This window comes from Sesamum indicum, linkage group LG4 (genome assembly GCF_000512975.1).
Source record: "Sesamum indicum cultivar Zhongzhi No. 13 linkage group LG4, S_indicum_v1.0, whole genome shotgun sequence".
NCBI classification, from domain to species: Eukaryota; Viridiplantae; Streptophyta; class Magnoliopsida; order Lamiales; family Pedaliaceae; genus Sesamum; species Sesamum indicum.
In genome coordinates this window covers 12,916,536-12,941,429 of record NC_026148.1, presented here as the reverse complement: position 1 = coordinate 12,941,429, position 24,894 = coordinate 12,916,536, and the positions used below count along the sequence as shown (strand labels likewise).

Genomic DNA, 24,894 nt, shown 5'->3' with positions numbered 1-24,894 from the left:
TTATTAATACAGTCCTCAAGTTGGTAAAGAAAATTGAATTCTCAATCGTATGATAAGAAACGACTTATATTCTTACGAACTAATACCAACAAGTACGGCAGTAAATTCTCATATAAGACCCAATAGGTATTTTTCTGGTGAGGTGGTTTACAAGAAATATAACATTTGATCATGGCTAATTGAGATAGATAAATAGCCATAGCAAAGAGTTATTGATCACATTCACACAATGATTTTTGACCGTGGTTTTTGCGAGGGTGGCTAAAAGTCATGACAAATATTTTTACCATGACTCTTGACTATAGCAAATAATATTTTATAGTGGAAAAACTATTTTTTTTTCTTGGTTGTTTTACTTAATTATGGTTAACAATAGTTATTTATTACAACTTTTAACCATAATTTTCAGTATTATAGTTAATAGTATTTTTTTTTCTAATGATATAAAGAACATTATTTGGCGTGGTATGAGCTTTGGTAAGGTGCTACCTGGCCGTTAACAAACATATATTGATTTTGTGTCAAGAATTGGGACATTTATCATTGGATTTATGATGCAATGAGTGTGTCTTGCTTGACTTATTTCAAGAAAAGATCAAACTCTATTAATTGGAATGATTATTACATCATTAAATTAATATATCAATGATTAAGTTACTAGAACATTAGTTTATAGAGCATGTGCCCAAATACAGGAAACATAAATGGAATTAGCTAATTAAGTGTTCTCATGTGTAATGGACTAGCTAGAACCCATTTATATATATATACTAGTTGTTGTGGTACGTAATTTTTGCGTATATATCATAAAATAAAATTTTTATGCTTTAAAATATATTAACTCAATACATTACATTAATAAAAAAAAAGATAGAAAAAAATAATTTATCGATTAACGTAAAATTTGAAAAGTTGAATAAGTTAGTTATTTTATTATAAATAACATTTTCTTACGTCACAAAAAAATAGTGCAACGGTGTCATTAACCAAAAGACTTTTATTTTTATATTAATAGCTTTTCCAATTTGATTTTATAGATTTCCTCAATAAACTTGTTTCGTTTCACTGTGACAACTATTTCTATAATTTTATATTTTTAGAAATTATTATATCTCTTTGAGCTTTTTAATTCGCATCATTGGAATTGAATATCACGACAATTATTGATTGGGAGCAGTGCTTAAAGTTGGCAGGCTTTATGTCAAATAACACAATTGTGGGATATTTCATGAAAGAGACGTTGATAAGAGATGGAATTATTTTCTGGTATAATTTAATTAAGGAAAATTATATTCCCCTCCCTTAAAGTTTGGTGTAATTATACTTAATTTTTTTATAATTTGAAAAATTATATTTAGCATGCTTGATATTTGTTTTCATTTAACGAATGAGTCCCTCCGTTAGTCAAAATTTACCAAATTTGTTTATACTAATAAAAAAATCAGAAAAAATCTGTTAACCCCTGATTGACTTGTTATTGACTTGTCATATAAATTTTTTTATGATTAAATTACCCTTATATGCCTTCACGTGTCAATGCATTTGAAGAGGTATATCTTCACGTTTTAGACCGAAAAAAAATATTTGACCTGCAATAAGTCAGTTTTTTTTTTTTATTAATGTCAACAAATTTAGTGAACTTTGACTAACAGGAGAACTTATTTGTTAAATGAAACTAAACCTCAAGGGTGTCAAATGTAATTTTTCAAACTATAGAGGATCTACATATAATTAAACCAATCTCAGGGGATGAGAGTGCAATTATCCCTTTAATTAAAGATGAATTTTAATTTCTTGAATTTTTATTTAGAACTATAATCTTTTATGAAATTATGATAAATTTCAAATTTACTCAATGTAAAATTATTTGAAATCCTTTTTCTAATTTTTTCTGCTCAAATCCAAAAATTTCAATCTAAATATAGCATAAAGGAAGAGTACTCCCACTAATAGTGGGAAAAACTCATTATTTATTCAACCAATATCTACGCTATTAATAAAATATGGGTGGCTTTTTTGTGTGTTGTAATCTATATTAATATGACAAGAAATAGCCCTCACATTTATAAATGGTGGTTAATGACATCATTGCATTAATTTTTGTGAATTTGAAAATGCCCTTCAATTCATAAGATAATTAATTTATTCTACTTTTTAAAATTTACATTAACTGATAAATTAATTTTTTTCTTTTTTTAAATATAATGTATTGATTTATAGATTTTACTCTTATTTATGATATATTTTAAAATATAAAAGATTATTAATTATCTATATATCTATAAAAAAAAAAAAAACAATTTGGGTTGAATGCATATGTTCATTACAAACAGTATGGATGAAACAGGCCCAACTAAACTTGGGTTGGGCCTATTTTGGACAATCAGACAAATGGGCTCAAAACAAAAGTAGCCCCTTTTTTCCGTTGATAGTAGGGTAAATTGTAAACATTTTTGCCTTGTTCGTGTGAAAAATATCTCATGAGTTTGAGTTTCGGATGTGAGCTAGAGAACTAGCTTTGAACTGTCGTGAAAAACCAAACAAATTGTAAGCTCCCTTGTTAGTTTATTATCTAGGGTTAAATACATCGTGTATTTTGTTTTCTTGTTCGATTACTTTTTTCCCTTTTTGTCTATTTCTATGTTACGTGGAGGATTGTTGCATTTAGTCTTATGTTTTTGTGTCTTTCTAGATCTTCGGTAATATTCTTGTAAATTTGTAGTCTTACATGTTGTTTTTTATTGTTTAAATTGTTATTCTCTATTAGTATGTACGACACTTGATTTGGATCGAGGTTATATCTGAGCTAGTTAATGACATGGATAGGTAACCTCGATTAGGACATGGATGGTCGACATTTGAGAACAAAAAATCGTTACATTCAATAAGGTGGATAGCAGGCGATAACCCTTTAATACTTAAGTTAAATAAGTGCAATCAATAACGTACCATCTATCATGAATAAATACTGGTACTTATAGAAGGTCCTATATAATACAAATCCTCATGCAATATTTGTGCCTCCCATTGGAGGAGGCGTGATTTACGGTTCTCATAGCAGGCTGTCGGGCCAATTAAATTAAATGTGATCTGATCCGAATAAAAACACGCGGATTTTCTAACCTAATTTTTCATATTCTTATTCCCAAAGATTTTTTAGGGTATTTTTAATAATTTCAAGTTTATTTGTATCTTTAAAGATTTTTTTTATTTCAAGATTTCGCAAAATAGAATATGTTATATTATAATTTCCACAAAGTATAGTTTGGGTTTGAATCCAAAATAGAGGTAAAAAATCCGATCCGACCCGTTTGAGCCCAGCAACCGTAAACATTTCTCCGGATTCAATTGGGTTGGAATTGAAATGGGTCGAAATCATAAGGCAAAAACAACTTCTCCCCTTCTATGGGTTATTCGTACTAGTTATCGTAGCACGTCGTCTCTGTATATATAATAAATTATTTTAATATTTTAAAATATATTATAAATAAAAATAAAAATATAAATTAATATATTATATTTTTAAAAAGAGAAAGAAGAAAAAACCCAACTTAAGTGTATTATCAATATAATAAAAAAGTTGGTGTAGTAGTGCCACAACTGCCATTTGTGAATGAAAAATATCTTTTTTTTTATTTTTATTAACTAAAAGTTATGGCACTCCTTTCCCTGCATACATATAATAAATAAAATATATAAACCAACATATCATATTTTAATAAATAAATAAATAAAAGAAAATTAACTTAGGGATATTATTTACAAAAAAAAAAAAAAACATGGTGGGTAGGGAAAAACCACACCACCGTTTGTGAGTAAAGAGTAGGTGTGTAGGTTTTTTTTTTTTATATAATATTTTCAATTAAAATCCACATTTTTGTAATTTAGCTATATTTATATAGTGCTCATTCATAGTACAAATTAGACGAAATTAAACCCTACTACTTCATATCTTAGTAGCAACTAGCAAAGTCTAGAAATCCACACGGGTTTATCAAATCATCAGGGAAAAAAAAAAAAAAAACCCAGTAAATTACATCAATACCCTTTAAAATTAGCCCATATTACACAACCATAGGCACATCCCCTATAAAGGTATTAGTATAATGTACTACATAAGATGTTTGTGTAAAATTTCGTCACTGAATAAGATGTACTTTATAATTATAACTACAACCTCAAAAGGTATATTTCTAATTTTAAAAATAATAGAAAATATTTAGGGTTAACTACACGTAGACTCTCTCTAAAAATGTGAAATTAGAATTTTCCCCAAAAACATTTTGAAATTATACTTACACCCTTCGAAAATTCACTATTTACACTTGACTCTCTTTTGTTAAGATTTAGACAAAAAAAATGCTGATGTTAGCAAAGAATTGCATAAATTTTCAATTTTATCCATCATTTAATATTTTTATGTAATAATTTCATAAGGAAAAAATATAATGATGTTAACCCCACTCCAGGTATATTATATTTATCCCTTTCTAGGTACAAAAATATACATAAAACTATTAAATGAGGGACCAGAATTAAAAATTTATGTATTTTTCTATACTTTCATCAGTCATTTCCGTTCGAACCCTAATGAAAGGGATTTAGGTATAAATTGAGCATTTTTGAAAGGAATGTAAGTATAATTTCAAATTATTTTAGAAAAAAACATAATTGAACATTTTAAATGGCGTCTAAGTGTAATTATTTCTAATATTTATATAATTAGCCTTAAATTCAGGGGTGTTAATGCAATTTATTAAAAAATTTATCTATTTCAAAATTCAACCACATGTTGCAAATAGTCAACAAGAAGTTGTGTCCTGGAAACCATTTTGATAGCTGATGTCCCAATCAAAATAAACGCTTGACCTCTCACTCCACCAATTGTTATCCAGATCACAACCTTATCTTCCACGCACTGAAATAGACACTTTTATCACACTCACAGTTTTAAAATCAATGCTTTGTCCCCTCCATTCACCACTTCTGATTCGTGCTGCTGTAATTAGTGGCACGCTCGATGTACGTGTAAAAATATTTAAAAATTATATAAAAATTAATTTTGTATTAAAATTTCATTTACATGATTTTTTTTGTAAATAAAATTTTTTAATTGTTTATTTGTATGAAATACGAAAAACGAATATAATTTTAAATTGAATTTTGAGATAAAAATAAATAAATTTTTAAAGGAAAAATGTGAAAAAAATAGAGTAGAAGAGCGAATAAAGCAAAAACTAAATAAATATAAATAATTGAGGGAAAAGTTAAATTTTTTCGATTAAGTATTGTTGGAAGTTGAAAGGCGAGAGGAAAAAAAAAAAAAAAAGAATGCCGGATCTTTGGTCATCAAAATATCTCTTCAATTATTAAAAGAGTATAAATAAATATAAATTATTACCATATTTATGTTTTTCATATGTTATATATATATGTTAAAATATTATTATTTAATGATTAACAGCTTAAATTTTTAAATAATATAATCATTTAACTAAAACCGTTCTTTCTTTTCTTTTTTTTGTTTCTCACATCTCCAATTATTTGATATTTTTTCTCTTCTAGCTATATACACTTTTTAAATTATGGAATTTTTTTACTTATCATAATTTAATAAACACATCAAAATAATATAACTCACATTTATTAAAAAAAAAAAATCTCGATACTCACAACAATGGTTAATGACATTACTGCACTAATTTGTAAATATAACAATTATACTACTAATTAGATCCTTCTAAACTTATAATTATATATTTTATGTTTAACAAAAGTAACTGCACATTATTTTCTGATCCCATTATACCAAAAATTAATAATACCTTAAGTTATTTTTTAAAAATATAATTTATTAATTTATATATTTTATTTTTATTTATAATATATTTAAAATTATTAAAAAATATTTATTATACATAAATAAAAATAATATACGACGACAGCTAATTTTAAAAAATTTAAACACACACATTGAGGGCGACAATGACACTATCGCTAATAAAAGCTGAGGCAACCCACCCAACCACCGGAAAGCTCGTGGAGCACGTGCTGCTATACAATTTTAATTTAAAGCAGAGGCTGACTTTTTTCTGGTCCTCAAATTACCTCTTTATTCCTATTCGGCCCCTTTTTTGTTTAATTCTTCCACTTTTATTATTATTATTATTATTTTTGTCTTTTTTCCTCGTCACAAATGAGAATTTGGTTTTGTGATTAGTGATTTACAATCGAGGTTTCTCTTATATGGTAAGGTTGATATCTTGTAATTTTTTATTTAGTAAAAAAAATTGAGTTTAAATTCCATTTATTTGTTTATTTATACAATAGTTTATATTTTATTGTCACGTTGCTTTATTTATTATGAAATTATTGATGGATATGTATATATATATATATATATATGTCAGGATTTTTAATGTTTTTGATGTGAAGTATTATGTACTTGTGTTATATCGTGTGGGATATTATTTAATCTGATTTCATATGAGTTTTAAATTTTATCTTAAAAAAGACGTATTGTTAGGGAGATGAGGTTACAGGACTTTTGAGTTGTTTGAGCTTTTTGTTTGCTTGTGTGGGATGCGTGGAAGTATCGTACCACCCACCCCCACCCTCCTCCCCGGGCGAGAGGCTTTGGACGGGCGCATGGCGTTGTTCCCATATACAACATGCAACGTGGGATGCAATTAGTGTCCGTTGCGCGATGTACAGTTTTCTAATTTCGTATGAACACCAAAGGATTTTGTCCTGTAAGGAATAGGAAAAGGAGGTTTTTGAGTTTATATATCGTTTGTCTATGATCAATATAGGATGCACGACAACATTATCAAATTCGATAATGTGCCGTATGATTTAACTGATCGATTTTATTAAAAATAAAAGTGAAAATAAGATGTTTGTTGTATGCTCAATAATCACCATCATTAATCCACTTAATTAATCATTAGTCTTATCAGGGAAAAGAATCATTAATTTTCTACTTTTAGATTAGAGTGGGGTTAACTTTTTCAGGTGGATTTTCACTTTTGTAAGTCAGTCAAAGCAAAATAAATAATATTGACATTGTACCTAAATTTTTATTTGTTTGACAATGGGGGAATTCGAATATTTCATTTTTCTTCTTATATATATAGAAATATTATTTTTTAAAAACATTAAAATGCTTATTCGAAATTTTATTTCAAGAAAACTCGTCTGGTTTTTCTCACAAACTTAGACTTAAAATTAATTAATTTAATAAAATATAGCATATTCACTTAATAATATACTGATATGACACTATTGATAATCTAAAATAATATTAAATACAAATATTAGAATAAAGAGTATATTAATGAATGTGGCACCACTAATAATAAAACAAATACATTAAAATAACTGATGTAAACATATTAAAAAGAATAAAAAATCTCACTGTTGGTTTCACATGTTAGTTTTATTTATTACGATTTTCTCATATATATTACATCTTACAAGTTGAAATTTTTCCCCATGTTAGTCCCCACGTGCATAATTGTCCAATGATTGATAAAAAATGTATAGAAATGCTAACAATTTCGTTAATTATTGAACGAAAAATGCACGTGAGGGCTAAAAAACATTTCAAATTATGGAATGCCATATGAGAGAATTTTAACAGATGAGACTATAGAGTTTATTAAAAAAATATCTGATTTTCATGTCGGGTTTAGGAACAAAGCTCTTATCAAATAGACTCCTCTCCATACACGTAATTAATTCAACTAAAGTGAAACGAATAATGATATATGGCGCAACATGTTTCGGAAAAGTCTTATTAGCTTTTGCAACATTCGATCTTGAAAGTCAGCACGATTCATCTATACTAATATAAAAAGAAGAGGTCATATTCACTATCAATTTTTTGTAAAGTCAAAAATACCTCTGACTTATTCAGTTTACATTAACTAATTATAAAGTAATTTTGTTTTCTTTCAGAGATATAAAGCGAGTGCACCGAAAAAGAACGGGAACTGGGTCGATCTATTCTATGGCGAAGCATCCGAAGCATAACTGCACACTCACACGATCTTTGCCGAGAGATAGGAGCATTCGGCTTTTTGTAAGACCAACAATCCGGAGAAAAGGGAAAGTTGCACAATTCCAATTCAAGTTGACGAGGGACAGGGGCGATGAAAGAACTAAACTAGCTCCAAAGGCCTTCCATTGCTTTTTCTTTTTCAATATAATACATTGATATATATTTCATTCTTACTTATAATATATTTTAAAATATAAAAAATTATTTATTATATACACACAAAAACCAAGATTCGTATTTTAATTACGGGATGAAATGCATTCGAATCTGACCGTAGTCCCAATCACCCCATAAAATTGACCATTACCTATAAAATCAATAATTATGATCCACCCATATTTCTGTTGATGCTTCCGTCCAACATAATACTACGTAAATATCACATTGCACGACAACAACATTAAAGACACACGAATTCGTGTTCACATTTATAACTCTGTCCTGACGCCAGTGGTTGAAATATCACAATTCAAATGGAAAACATATGACATAATTGAGATGGTCCCTCTTAATTAAGTAATAAAAAAGTACGCAAAGAATGATCGCCACTTAGTGCTATATATGTTAGTTGGCAGAGTTGAGAGCTCGTAAGTATGTGATAGTAGGACTCAATTTTTACTTATATAATTCTCATATTTTATCATATAATTATAAGTCGTTAGTATCAAATTTATCAATACAAGACTAAATTTATCTAGAAAAAAGACTAAATATAAAATAATCAAGACTAAATTCATCAAGAAAAAGATTAGATGTGTAAATAGAGTAAGTTTTAGGATAAAAAAATGTTAATAACATATAATGTGTAAATTGAGCCGTGGATATAAATTGACAGTGGCCGTTTTCAAAGACTACATATAATGGTACGACTTTCTTGTTATCGAGTAGGATCCACATCATTAATATTTAATATCATTAATTTTAAAATAATTATGATCAATTAAAGAATTAAGAGGATTTGATATTTCCATTTTGAAAAATGATATCCCTACTCTACATTGACTTTGTACTTAAACAATTTACGGTATCGCCCATTACTTTATGAGATAATATAATTTATTAAATAACCACATTATTCAAAAATTTAAAACGATTAGAAAGAAAATTATTTAATATAAAGATAAACTACAACTATTTTTTCAAAATTTAATATAATTACGAATTTTCTCTTATTATTTGAAAAATTATAAATACCCTTCTCAAATAAAAAATAATTGTGTAGCTCTTAGACGGTGAAATGAACATTACTACTTTATCCTTGATGAAATATTTTAAAAATAAATATTGAGGGTAGGTAAAATAAATAATCTATAGGGAATATTAGTCCATATAATAATATTTTAAAAATTTATAATCCAAAGAGCATTTCGATCAATTGATCATATGAAAATTGGCTCGTCGTTAGATGAATATTAAAATTAGGAGAAATTCGTAATTTCTCAAACAACGAGTAGGTATTTGTAATCATGTCAAATCTTATAAGGGGAGGTGGTAGATAATTTACGCTTAATATGAATATCTTAACAAGAGATTCAAACTCAGTATCTCTTATTCGGTCTGGTTCTCATACCATATAAAATGAATATTTTATTTAAAAATTTAAATTGTTAAAAAAATCATTCTATATTAATATAATTGTAGAATTATGCAGCCGACCAAATTTAGCATTATTTAATGAATAGTCTTATATAGAGACTATGCAGTGAGTCATCATATTATCCGGATCTAAAAAAATATCCCAATTCCAGTCAATCATGATCATAACTATTCCAGTTACGATAGAAAATATATGAAATACTCAACGACTCATTATCATTGCAATTTCTGTTGTATTTTTAATTTTATTTCACATATACACTAAACAAAATATAACATTAATTAGTGATAAAATATTAAGTGACGATTTTTTTAAAATTATCACTAAAAATATGTATTAAGTGACTAATTTTAATCTTATTATTATATAATTATTAGTGACAACTGACAAAACTTGTACATAAAGTTGTCACTAAATACAATAAATACTTGTTGTATGTCGTCATTATATATGTGACACTAATTATATTTATGACAACTTTTCGTGCACATTTTTTTGTCACTAATTCTTTGTAACAACAGTTATTACAAAATAATAATAATTATTAAAATCTTAAAATTCATTATTGTGATAAAATAAATAATATCGTCACTAAATATATATAACTAGTGACTGTTAAAATTTTCATTTCGTATTTTTTCCCCCTAATTCTATTTTCTTGTAGGAATATACACGCCATGCACATGTACAAAATGTTTTCTAAATAAGTTTGATGACGTAATGTTTATACACATGATGCATACATATAAAATATAATAAAAGTCAAAATAGAAAATTCAATCCGCTGACAGCTTTCCTTTTGTGTAATTATATAGACGTACATTAATAACAAAGAGGCCACAGTATCCAACATGTGTTTCATAAGCATGTTTGTTTGTCCTCAATAATTATTGTAGTTGGGATTGACCTTAACGCATAAATAATAATAAATAAATAGAAAATATCATATAAAAATAAGTCATAATCGACGGTTGTTGTTGTTGTCAATTTTCTTACAATGTTTGTGATTAAAATAACATTAGTGGTAGTTAGAACAAGTTAAATAATTTATAGTACAATAGGAAAAGTTGAGCACGAAATTATATTACAGAACAAGACGGGCTTGATTTATGGCTTTTGTGAAAGTAATTATCCGAAGCATTTTGAATATTTGACAAATTAATTAACTTTATTTCACAAAATAAAATTCATGGTCATGTTATATTTGATTTACGATTTTTATTTCACGTTCAGTTACTAACATAAGAAATATGATTTTTTATTATGGTTAATTACTATGGTAAAATGTAAAATATTGTGCGGGCTATTAATTAATTACAGCTGCACAGTAACTGTTAATTGTTGTTTTGCAAAGGAGACCAAAAACATTTGATATAGTTAAAAATTGTGGCAAAATATTTCAATCATAGATAAAACTGTAGCGAATGTCGATTAAGAGTGGTCAAAATTTAATTATTCGTATCGAATTTGTTTGGTCATGATAAGTAGTATTGATTTACTACGATAGTGTAAGGGATAATCATTTTCTATTTTATTTTAATTTTTGTAGTGCACTCTCGACTAATCAAAATAAGAAAGAAAGGTTATCATCTCTTCAACTTAATATGCTGCGGGTTAAACAGTTAAAATGACACACAAAGACAAGGTTCAATGTCGTTTTTTTTCGCCCCGACAACTCTACTATTGCAATTATTGATTTTGAATCTAAGTATAGGCCTTGGAATACGTGGATCTATATATCCTCTGACACATTGACCCCTGCATTTACTAGGGACCTCCATAAAAAAAACGTGTGATTTATGATTGTGTATTCTTAAAAAAAACATATATATAATTATTAAGAAAACTTACTCAAATTCCCGAAGGTTTTCACCATGAAAATAACCACAACAAGCCTAACAACTGGTGATGCATGTTATTTCACTATCCAAATCCAGAAGGCATAGATCCCATGTCAGATAGCAGACATTTGGGTCACCAAGCAAAGTTATATATTTATTTCGATTGACTTGTTACTGAATTATTGGAAGTTAAATATTTCTTTTCTGACTAGGTGAAGATATACCTCTTCATATGTATTAATAAATCAAGATGTATAAGGATAATTTGATCATTAAATTTTTATTTAACCTACTATAAATTAATAATAAATCAATCGAGGGTAAATATTGATTTATAACCGATTTTTTTAAATTACTATCAATAAATTTGATAAATTTTAATTAATCAAGTGACTTATTTGTGGGATGAAAGCAAACATTAGGGTACTAGACATAATTTTTTAAATTACAAAGGGTTAGTTCGGTCCATATCCGATGTGGGCGTTAGAGCATTAAAAGGACCTTTCCCTAGTACGAGAGGACCGGAAAGGACGCACCTCTCCCTATATAAAATGCAAGGCGACTTTCGTAAACATGTTTTGGTACTATTATCCTCCTTAACAACCTGCAATTAGAATGTTTGCCTTCAATATTGACTCTAAGACATAATTATAATAAAACAAACTAATGAATAAATAACTCAATATTAAATTTTGTATAAATAAATATATTATTATAGACCGTTGATATTAAATTACGTCGTACTTTTATTTTAATTCAAAATTTAGAAAAATACTATAAAAAAATTATATTTTTCGTACATAGCACGAGTTTCATGCTAGTATTTAATAAATTTTTTTTTTACTGTGTTTATGATTAAAGTAATACTTTTTGGTCTTAGAATATATTAAAAAAAAATAATAATAACGTGAAAACAGGAAAAGTCGGACACGAAATTGCAAGAGACTCGACTCTTGATTGATGGCTTTTGTTAATGTTAATTATCCTCAAAAGCATTTGAAAATTTCGGAAATTAACTTTATTTCTTCAAGATTTTATTTTATTTTATGAAAATGGTGATTATATATTATATTAATATTAATAAGTTGAGAAATATATCAATTCAATTAATAAATTTATAGGCAATAAATATATATTAAGTGAGATAAACACCCGTACGTCTGATGAGACTAGAACACATGATCTTTAACTTATTTATGAGATTTCAATCTTAATTAATTTCTTAAGAATTTAGCGACTTTAATTAATTTCTTATAGTCAAAATCAGCTGAAAGAAAGATAGTCGATTTGTTTTACTTAATTTATGAGAAAAATGCAAGCAACCATCTGTGATATTGTAAATGAGCAAATTACCCTCCTATAAAAAGAAAATATCAACTTGACTCCTTGATTTTCTAAAATACAGCGATTTACCTTTTTAAATAGGGAGGTAAATTGTTCCATTTTAAAAAATAGAAGGGCATAAATTGCTATTCTTTTTTATAAAGGGATAATTTGCTCATATGCAATATCATAAGGGGATAAATTGTTATCACTCCTTAACTTATATTTGATTTGCATTATTAGTCGCAAAAAAGTTTTTTTTTTTTTTTTTTTTTTTTTTTTTTCTGATTGCATAAAAGATTATTGTTTTTTTTCTTTTATATTCATTTACCAATAAATATATGAACGATTTTAAAAATATTTGCATAGAATACTAAGAATAGTGCATTTCTTTTCTTTCGCATTCATACTTATTAATAAAAATAATATTTATTTATTTATATAGTGATACATTAAAAATACTAAAATATTTTTTTTCTTCTTAACAGATAAATGGGGAAAAAGCAAAATAATAAATACTTTAGTATCTAAGATAATAAATTAAAAAATAATATAATAACAATATGTCGTATAAGAATTAAAAAATAAGCAGGAAAAAAATCCAAAAAAAGACCAAAAAAAAAAAAGAAGAAAATATTTGAAGGACGAAAAAAAAAATTGTATTATATATGTGGTGTTGTCGTAATTTTCAATGTATTTAAGGGGTCAAAACGACATTGTTTTTGTTGATATATTTTATTCTATTTTTTAGATATTTTAAAATATAAAAAATTATTTATGATATGCAGATAGAGACAATGTGTTATATTAAAAAAATATAATAAAAATGGTTAATATACATTTTACTCTCTAAACTATTCTTTATGTAATATTTACCCCCTAAATTAATAAAAATAACACTTATCCCCTAATTAGATGAAATTGTCTCTCATGCCTTGAATAATTATATTATTCCTTATATTTTAGTATTTTATATATTAAATCATCACCAAATTATTTTCTAACTAAAAATATTTTTTAATAAGTGAAGAATTTAAATTAAAAGCGGAGTAATAAGTTATAGATCCGCAAAAAATTAATATAATACCTTTTGACAAGTATACTGTTAAAAAGAAATTGAGAATATATATACTTAACCAAAAGTTAAACACTTTAAGAATAAATTAATATTTTTTTCCATATTTTCTAAACATATATATTTAATATGATATGCTTTTCCATATTTTCTAAACATATATATTTAAGAAACATATATATAATTATTCATTTTTATATAAAAGATTAAATAGTTAATAACTTAATCTTATTACCAAATCAAGAAAATCTTTTACATGAAAGTTCTTTTTATGTATTTATTTGTACTCATTAATTCATTACTTAATTTGAGTATGTAAAATATAATAAAAATTGAACTATTTAATTAATAATTATATTGTATTTCATTATAATTAAAATATATTTTCTAAATTAAGAATATTTTAATTAAACATAAAATATATATATATATATAATATAAGGACAGTATTATTCAAATTTTTAATTGACGGGAGTAAATGTTATATTTATTATTTTAAAAATTAAATATTTTATCAAAAATAAATAAGAGGGCAAAATATATATTTAACTCCTAAAGAAAACTTTAGACGACATGCAACGTGTCTTTACGTCCTATCAAGCTAAGGCAAAAGCGACATCGTACTTGTTTGTTTCTGCTCATGATCCATGAACCATGTGATGATATTTAAAGTTCAGCTGCGCCCAAAATCTAAATTATGTCGACATCTGTTCAGATTATATTTAACTAGTTATTATTGTACGTGATTTTTTGAGTATATAAAAAGAATTTTGATGTGAAAAATATGATGAGAAATAAATGTAGAGTAGTGGGTAGTTAAATGGAAAAAAATATAATTATAAGATTATTAAAAAATATTAAAATTACTAATCGACAATAATAATTTTTGAGCAAAATAAATGCAAGAGACTGCACTGAAAAAATATTAATAGGCGAAACATTATCCTAAATAAATAAATAAACAGAACAATGAGATCCTTGTGAATTATTGAGGAGGAGACAGTGATCTTCTTTTTTTAAAAAATTTTGAAAATCATATTTTCGATCTGTTAGTATTTTCACATAAGGTAAAATGCAGTCCATCCATTTCTCAGTCGACATAGATTTGTGTTATGCTAAAAAGGCCCGCACGTGCGAACTTGTTGCTTGTTGAAGTTGACGTGGGGAATAGAACGTGAAATTTGTGTGGGATTTAAGTGTGGCGGAGAAGAGATTTGTGTGGGATTTAAGGTAAAATGCAGTCCATCCATTTCTCAGTCGACATAGATTTGTGTTATGCTAAAAAGGCCCGCACGTGCGAACTTGTTTCGTCCACACAAATTTGTATATAAATAGAGACCAGCAAATTTTCATTTGATATTATTAAGAATAATAATATATGTCTTTTTTTAAGGAATCATAATATATTTAGGATAATTATATTTACACCTCTTGATTTATAACTTATTTATATAAATTATTTTTATTTTTTGAATAATTACACATATACCCATTGAAAAAGTCGATTTCGTTTACACAAACCACTCATACTTTCTGAAAAATTACACACACGCACCCTCTAAAAACGTCAATGTTATTACACAAATTATTTTTGTTTTTTTGTTGTTAGAGGTGGTTTTTGTAATTATACAAAAGACAGAAACCATAGATCAGAATGTGTAAATATAATTATTTTACATAACTTTGTCGGGTTGGATCCGACGAACTAATATAGACGATGAGACTTTATAACTCTAATTTTCTTAATATGCATTAATTAGCCTCATGTTGGTACTAATCAATGTACAATTAGTTAAAATACAGCTATGTACTATAATAATACTCAATTAATTTAGGATGATGATCGAAATTAAAGTCGTCATCTTGAAGACTTTAACGACTCTCCTAATTGCGATTTTCCCCTAGGGCCCTTGGTCCTAATGTAAAGTCTATATTCATCAAAGGTCATGGCTGAGTACAGTGCGGGGCTGTCCGGTGTCACCAGTTCCTTCGCTGGCTTTATCAGTAAATCGCTCTTCGGATTGTAGAAATACGCCAGTGAAATGCGCTCTTGTGCTGAATTCACAATCACTCTGTGCTCCACGCTTTTGTAAGTCGCATTACTTAGTACCTGATTGCATTTGTTAAAAAGCAAAAATAAGTATATTAGTTCCACTATAAAAAATAATATATTATTCCCCACATTATAAATATCAACGAGTATACAAATTAATACAAAAATTTAAATTTTGACTATAGTTAATCAACATTCATTATGGTCAAAATATTTATCATGATTTTTAATTATGACTAATATTTTAGCCTTGATGGTAGAAACAACGGCTAGTACTCATTGCACAACTGTGATTAATTAATATTAATCATGATTTTTTTATTTAATTATAATAATTAATAATAACAAAAATTCATATTTCTTGTATAGGTGTAAGATTTAGATTAAAATTAAAAAAAAAAAACCAAAGTCAATTACAATCAAAGTATTCGCCTCTCGATAAAGAATTTATTAGATATATAGTATTTTAAATTATATTTTAAAAATTTCTAATTTGAACTTGATTCAATCAAATTCGATTAGTCAAATTCAAAAATAACTACTTGACTATTTTATAATTGATCATGCTCGTTCAAATATGAATCATCATACGATAAGTTCAGATTTTTACTTATTCTATGATAAATTTAGTCATGCCTAAATTTTTAATTAGAGAAATACTAATTAATTACATGTAAAAGTATTCCATCCCCACCTATCTTAATTATCAAATAAAATAATTATATCCCTACTATTGATTAATGTTTGTTATACCATACTAAAATCCCTTAATATTTAATGCCCACCAATTTTAATTGTTAGCAAACTATAGCCAATGAAGAAATTTTAACTTTGTTTAGTAAATAGTAATTGTTATTACACAAGTATTTCAATGGAATGAAACACATATCTCAAAAAAATCTGATTGGATTTTCTATTTCAAATTTTATTATATATTTATTTTATTTAATATATACGCTCGATCCCTGTATAAAATCTTTCTCTAAATAAAATAAGTTATGTAATCTTTGTGTACATGACTTGCATATATTAATTAGAATAAAAGATGCAATAGAATGATACAGAGAGAGATTACAAAATCGGCTATTTTTTAAAAATATTATCAAATAATACATCTAATTTTAAATAACATGAAATTATAAATTATAACATATTTTTAAATATTTATGATAATTTATATAGTCTAAACATATATAGGTATTTGTTAGCATTAAAAACAAAGTTATGATCTCCGTACTTCCTAATTTAATTAAAAAATTTATTATTCTTGTTACAATAATTAAATTAATAAATTCAACCTACCATTCTCTATATATATTTTCTCCAATTAAAATTAAATATATACTAATACCTTAAAAAAATAAAAACAAGAATCAATACATAACATCATTCCCTCTAATTATACATAGGATTGAAAGAAAATGAAAATTAATAGGATAAATGACAGCTACTTCCCTTGAGATTTTTGTATAATTATGAGTACCCTTTCATTGTTTTAAAAATTATAAATACGTTCTTTTTCAAATAAAAATAATCATAGCTCCTAAACAATGAAGTGAAAATTTACTATTCTACCCTTATTAAATTAAAAAAATATATAAAAAAAACTAACGTTGGCTAAAATAAATAATCTATAAGGTACATTCACTATAAAAAATACAACATTTAATCATAACTAATTGCCATGATTAAAAATAAAATAACCGCAATAAATAATCATTGACCACGATCATGCAACGGTTATTGGTTGTGGTATCTATAATGGTGGCTAAAACATTTGTCATGACCAAAAGCTATGGCAAAATTCTTTACCATGGCTCTTAGCATGGCAATAATTTTGTCTTGGTGGAAAATTTATATTTTTGCATTAATTTTATTTGATTGTAGTCAATAATAATTTTTTTCTAGTTTAATTCATAAAAATATTTAAAAAAAAAATTCTAAAATAGTATAAAAAATTATAATTAATTCACCATAAAAATTAGATAAACATCTAATCAAAATAAATCTGGCAATTAAACTTTAACAAATTATTTCTATAAATAATAAAAAAATATTTATAATTATTATTAAGATAGCATAAGTTAATATGAAATTTATTGCAAAGATTTGGAAGGTGTATGTTGGACCCACCACTTTTCTACTTGCAGCAGTTTTCCAAGATTTTAAGTTGTTAGAAGGAGAGACGTATCGTACCCGACAACTATTAAATCTCTCTCTCTCTCTCTCTATATCTATATATATATAAGCACGTTTTTATGGTGGGTTGATTTTTATCGCCCAACCACATTGATGCTCCTCACAACATGGTCCTTCGTATGCCTGTATTCCATGAATTCTATCATACCAAATTAAATTAAATACCTACAGCTGTTTGAATATTATTTTTTCAGTTAGAATTCATGGAACATAGGCACATGAAGACCCACTTTTGGACCATCTCACATGTGCATATATATATATATAAGTATGATAGTTACTTTACAATATATATATATATATATATATATATTATTGATGGGTTGGAGAAAAAAATGTATAAATATTTTAATATTGCAAGAAAGTTTTGATTTGAATTATTGTAAATTTAAGATTTTAATGTGTATGTTTAAAATAAGGGATCGAATATTTGTATGTTGACATTTATTTTGATGTCCTTTTGTTGGTGATAAGCTTATAGTATCATTAAATAATTGATTGTACTTTGAAAGTACTGTTTATATATTCATTTTGTATAGTGTTTTGTGGGTGTTAAATGTGACCGATAGATGAAAAATCTTTTAATTAAAAAATTACAACCCCTCGAATTTGGGAATAGTGAGCTTTATTTTAAGAAGTTCAGGACCGTGTTGTGTTTTTTATTTTATTTTTTTATCAAGAATTTTTTTTTATTTATTGGTATTTTTATCAAGGGTAGATTGCGTTTGATACTTAATTTTTTTTATTTTACTTCATATACTGACTTATATGTATAAAATTCACGTTGCCTGTATGTATATTTCAGGAAACTGTTTTATACACATTCTCAGTCCATTGAAGTAAAAATAAAATAAAAACACTAATTCGGGTATAGAATTATATATACATGATTATAGAAAAATAGGAAAAAAAAAAGGTACCTTTTTAGTCTCATTAAATAAGGATAGAATCTGTTTTGATATTACAATTATGGTAGGTATCGCTTTTAGTTCCATAAAATTCATAATCGTGTATTTTTAGTCCCAAAAAGTCGCGTGCATTGTGGTCTCGGAATTAAAATGGAGTTGGTTGGGATTAAAAATGCATTCTACTTTTGGGATTAAAAAGGCCCAAATCACATTTTTTGAAATTAAAAAGATATGGTTTGAGTTTTATGAAACTAAAAGTATCACCTGTCATAATTGTGGTACTGAAAGAAATTCTGCACTTATTTTATGGGATTAAAAAAATATTTTTCCTAAAAAGTACATCGTTAGTGACAATTATGCATGATCTAACTATTTTATTTTTGGTTAATTATTGATTTAAATTAATTAATTAAAGTGTAAAACTAGTCACATAAAATGAAAGATACGATTAATTAATAATAATAAAATGATTAATAATAGAAGGGGAGAGAAGAACAAGGACCTGGATTTGATCACCGATATTCACAATCAATGCATGCGGCGCCGGCTTCACCGTGATCCACCCGTCGCCACGGCGGACTTGGAGTCCCGGTACATGCTGATCCGGCAGAAGAAAGGTCATGCCACCCGGATCCGAATGCGAGGAGAGGCCCAACGTGAGGTCCGGCTGCGGGCATTTCGGGTAGAAATTAACCCGCAAACAAGCCCCGATATCCGACCCGCCAAACGCATTTTGCAGGAAGTTTTCACTCAACCCGAGATTTATCGACAGGATTTTCAGCAAGACCCCACCTAGTCTCACGATTTCAGCGGAATATTCAGCAATCACTTCCCTACAGTGCATCATTCATCAAACAATCTCAGTGTAATGATTGTTGTGTTTTCAATTAGTACTAAAAAGCGCACCACATTTCAGACAATGCGACATCGTTGTGTGCTGGCAGAACCGTACAGTTTTATTAAACATGTCAAATATATAAGACAAGAAAAATTGTTATGCATGTAACTTTTTTTTATTTTTAATAATTTATATATCAAACACACGATAAATAAATTTTTATCTAATAAATTACAGTTAAAAATTCGAAATTAATGAAAAACAAAAAGCTAACAGAGTATTAGAGTGGGGATGAGGATTATATAAAATGGAGCGAGCGTAGAAGAAAAGTGCGTGTAGTGTATAGGAAGGCCAGAGCAGTAGGTACAAATACCTGAGGTGATTGATATATATATATATATATATATTATTGATGGGTTGGAGAAAAAAATGTATAAATATTTTAATATTGCAAGAAAGTTTTGATTTGAATTATTGTAAATTTAAGATTTTAATGTGTATGTTTAAAATAAGGGATCGAATATTTGTATGTTGACATTTATTTTGATGTCCTTTTGTTGGTGATAAGCTTATAGTATCATTAAATAATTGATTGTACTTTGAAAGTACTGTTTATATATTCATTTTGTATAGTGTTTTGTGGGTGTTAAATGTGACCGATAGATGAAAAATCTTTTAATTAAAAAATTACAACCCCTCGAATTTGGGAATAGTGAGCTTTATTTTAAGAAGTTCAGGACCGTGTTGTGTTTTTTATTTTATTTTTTTATCAAGAATTTTTTTTTATTTATTGGTATTTTTATCAAGGGTAGATTGCGTTTGATACTTAATTTTTTTTATTTTACTTCATATACTGACTTATATGTATAAAATTCACGTTGCCTGTATGTATATTTCAGGAAACTGTTTTATACACATTCTCAGTCCATTGAAGTAAAAATAAAATAAAAACACTAATTCGGGTATAGAATTATATATACATGATTATAGAAAAATAGGAAAAAAAAAAGGTACCTTTTTAGTCTCATTAAATAAGGATAGAATCTGTTTTGATATTACAATTATGGTAGGTATCGCTTTTAGTTCCATAAAATTCATAATCGTGTATTTTTAGTCCCAAAAAGTCGCGTGCATTGTGGTCTCGGAATTAAAATGGAGTTGGTTGGGATTAAAAATGCATTCTACTTTTGGGATTAAAAAGGCCCAAATCACATTTTTTGAAATTAAAAAGATATGGTTTGAGTTTTATGAAACTAAAAGTATCACCTGTCATAATTGTGGTACTGAAAGAAATTCTGCACTTATTTTATGGGATTAAAAAAATATTTTTCCTAAAAAGTACATCGTTAGTGACAATTATGCATGATCTAACTATTTTATTTTTGGTTAATTATTGATTTAAATTAATTAATTAAAGTGTAAAACTAGTCACATAAAATGAAAGATACGATTAATTAATAATAATAAAATGATTAATAATAGAAGGGGAGAGAAGAACAAGGACCTGGATTTGATCACCGATATTCACAATCAATGCATGCGGCGCCGGCTTCACCGTGATCCACCCGTCGCCACGGCGGACTTGGAGTCCCGGTACATGCTGATCCGGCAGAAGAAAGGTCATGCCACCCGGATCCGAATGCGAGGAGAGGCCCAACGTGAGGTCCGGCTGCGGGCATTTCGGGTAGAAATTAACCCGCAAACAAGCCCCGATATCCGACCCGCCAAACGCATTTTGCAGGAAGTTTTCACTCAACCCGAGATTTATCGACAGGATTTTCAGCAAGACCCCACCTAGTCTCACGATTTCAGCGGAATATTCAGCAATCACTTCCCTACAGTGCATCATTCATCAAACAATCTCAGTGTAATGATTGTTGTGTTTTCAATTAGTACTAAAAAGCGCACCACATTTCAGACAATGCGACATCGTTGTGTGCTGGCAGAACCGTACAGTTTTATTAAACATGTCAAATATATAAGACAAGAAAAATTGTTATGCATGTAACTTTTTTTTATTTTTAATAATTTATATATCAAACACACGATAAATAAATTTTTATCTAATAAATTACAGTTAAAAATTCGAAATTAATGAAAAACAAAAAGCTAACAGAGTATTAGAGTGGGGATGAGGATTATATAAAATGGAGCGAGCGTAGAAGAAAAGTGCGTGTAGTGTATAGGAAGGCCAGAGCAGTAGGTACAAATACCTGAGGTGATTGGGGAGTGCAGGCCACTTGTTGAAATCCCTCAAGTTGCAAGGCAGGTAGTGAAGATAGTAGTAATCACTCCAGTCAAGAACTGCGCCCTTCTCCACCCCTAGCCGGCTGCCGTAGCCTTCGTAGGTCTTAGGCGAGTTGGCGTAGGCCTGCTTCACCTCCATCGGTTGGTGAAAGAATTGCCTCCAGACCTCCCGAGCACGGTCCAGCAGCTCGTCGCTGATCCCGTGGTTCACCACCATAAAGAATCCCCACTCACGACACGCCTCCGACACGTGCCCCAATGTTGCCTCTCGGAGGCTATCATCGTGTAGGCCTCCGAGGTCGATCAAGGGTATGTTGGCGTCAAGGGTTGACCCCAACAACGGCCTAGCCTCAGGGGGTTTGACATATCTCTCGGGAATCGCATCGTTGCAGCTTTCTGACAGTGATTGGACACGGACTATTGGCTCCGGCCAATCTCCGGGACAGTCCATAATTTGCGACGAATTGAGAGTTTCTTGATACGATAGAAAAGCGTCAGCTTTACACTATATATAATGAAAGTTGTGGTGTCTTTACGGTACTAGGTTGAGATGGGGTGGGGTGGACGGTGGTGGGTGGTGGGGGCTGGCTTTCCTTTTTTCTGGACAGTTGGGAAGTAAAGAGATACAAGGGAAAAACAGGGTAGGGTGGGGGTGGGAGTGGTGGTGTTGCTTGTTGAAGTTGACGTGGGGAATAGAACGTGAAATTTGTGTGGGATTTAAGTGTGGCGGAGAAGAGAGAATTAAGAGGGGTCTATGGATCATCATTATGTATATGTATATATATATATAATGTTCATTTCAATGTTGCTCATCGTGTATTGCAACACGCTATACCTATGATAATACGTACGTGTGTGCGTCATATATTCATGTATAGATAGCATCAGTGTATATATATGTATAGATAGTCTTTTGCGTTGAATTTTGAATTTATGCCTTTTTTTGTTTATTTAAATGAAGTTTATGATTTTACTTTCAATTTTATTATTATTATTATTATTATTTTGGTATAATGGGATTGGAAGATTGGAACAACCTGAATTTGAATTCAGGATTCTCTTATTTAAAAATGAGAGTGCTGCTAATTCAATCAATGAGTGGACTTCTAATTACGTGTACCAAAAGAGTCGATAAAACTAGTGAACAAAATAATTACTTAATTTTGGTTTGGTAATTAATTCTTAGTAAATATCAATCATTTAAATTGGAGTATATATATCTTTTGTAATATTAGTCCCTATACTATGATTCACGACTTTTAAAAATATAATTAATTAATATTATCCAACACGGTATAACAAAATCGAAGGGAAAACTTACACTATGTTTGGTTTCATATTTTGATATCTTTCGAAACAAGATAAAATACACTTGATGTTTGTTTTTGTGTTTTTACACATTATCTGTGTGGTTTTTTTGTTTTCAACTTTCTATATATAATATATATACACTTATATATATAATATAAAAGATACATGATTTGATAATGAACAGTGTTTTGTCTCCCAAAAATATAATATTAAACATACAATATTTATATATACATATTTATATTTAAAAGAATATATATAAAAGATATGACTTGACAATGAACAGTATATTTTGTCTTCCAAATCCCAACATCAAACCTACATCACTTATTTTAAAATATTTTAAATTATCCCAAAACATAAATCGAAACATACTATCTATCTCCAACACACATTTATTTATCTCTATTTTTCTCTCTCTATCTCTAAAACACCAAAACAAAACACTCAAAACATAAATCCAAACACTATGTTAAATTTTGGCGAGAGTTAATCAGCATTGGCTACAATTTTACATATCGCAAAAAAATATTTGCCATAGTTTTAATTGTAGCTAATGTTTTGGCCTCACTTATATGAATAATGATTAATATTCGTTGTGCAGTTATGATTAATTAGTATCGTCCATATTTTATTTATTTTTAACAATAGCATAATTGAGTATAAAAACAAAATTATATTTTTTTTAGCGTACAACACAAAATCCAAAGTAGTGATTAATAATAAAAAAAGATCAAATCCATAATATTGTCGGGTCATTGCTTAAGCAAAAGCATGAATTTTAAATGAAACTTATGATTTTCTCCTGTGTGTATTGCGGATGTTTTGGCATCTAATGCCTCTTTGATGCAACGAATGAAGTGGATTTTGTTTGTTTGTTTTTTTTTTTCAAAAGAGGGAGATTAATCGTCACAAAATAATAAATTATTTTTTATATTTTAAATTATCACAATTTAAAAAATATTATAAATCAATATTATTTATCTATATTAATATAAAAAGAAAAGTTCATCCACACTCATAAACAATGGTTAATGATACCGTCGCACCAATATTTTGTAAAGTAAAAAATGCTCTTCATTAAAAAATAACTAATCCATTCAACTTTTCAAATTTCACATTGACTGATAATTTTTTTTCTCTCTTTTTATTAATGTAATATATTAGTTTATATGTTTTACTCTTGTTTATAATATATTTTAATATATGAAATATTATTTAATATATGCACGCATGAAAGACGTACCACAATAGAATTGACTATAATTAATTAACATTTTTCATTATGTTACTTATTTTTTAACTGTAGCTAAAAATTTTGATATCGTTTGCAGAAACAATTTTTACGTTTCACATTTTTTAATCTCAAGTCTTATATAATTTGATTAAATTTCTAGCGGAAACAACATGTGTTTAATGAAATCTTGAAGAAAATCATGA

At 27.7% G+C, this 24,894-nt stretch overlaps 1 protein-coding gene across 1 annotated transcript; it reads right to left on the bottom strand.

Annotated features, from left to right (window-relative positions):
• Positions 15,546–22,909, bottom strand: LOC105160891 (probable 2-oxoglutarate-dependent dioxygenase At3g111800). The gene is made up of 3 exons (XM_011078397.2): positions 22,110–22,909; positions 21,401–21,731; positions 15,546–16,008 (listed from the first exon to the last, which is right to left on the bottom strand). The coding sequence occupies exons 1-3, from the start codon at positions 22,592–22,594 to the stop codon at positions 15,757–15,759; spliced, it is 1,068 nt and encodes a 355-aa protein (XP_011076699.1). The 5' UTR covers positions 22,595–22,909; the 3' UTR covers positions 15,546–15,756.

Excerpts from the sequence above, each read along its gene's own strand:
- LOC105160891 (XM_011078397.2), bottom strand. The coding sequence starts at position 22,594 with ATGGACTGTCCCGGAGATTGGCCGGAGCCAATAGTCCGTGTCCAATCA. Across the intron at positions 21,732-22,109 it reads GCACTCCCCAATCACCTCAG|GGAAGTGATTGCTGAATATT; the intron begins GTATTTGTACCT and ends GATGCACTGTAG. Across the intron at positions 16,009-21,400 it reads ATATCGGTGATCAAATCCAG|GTACTAAGTAATGCGACTTA; the intron begins GTCCTTGTTCTT and ends AAATGCAATCAG.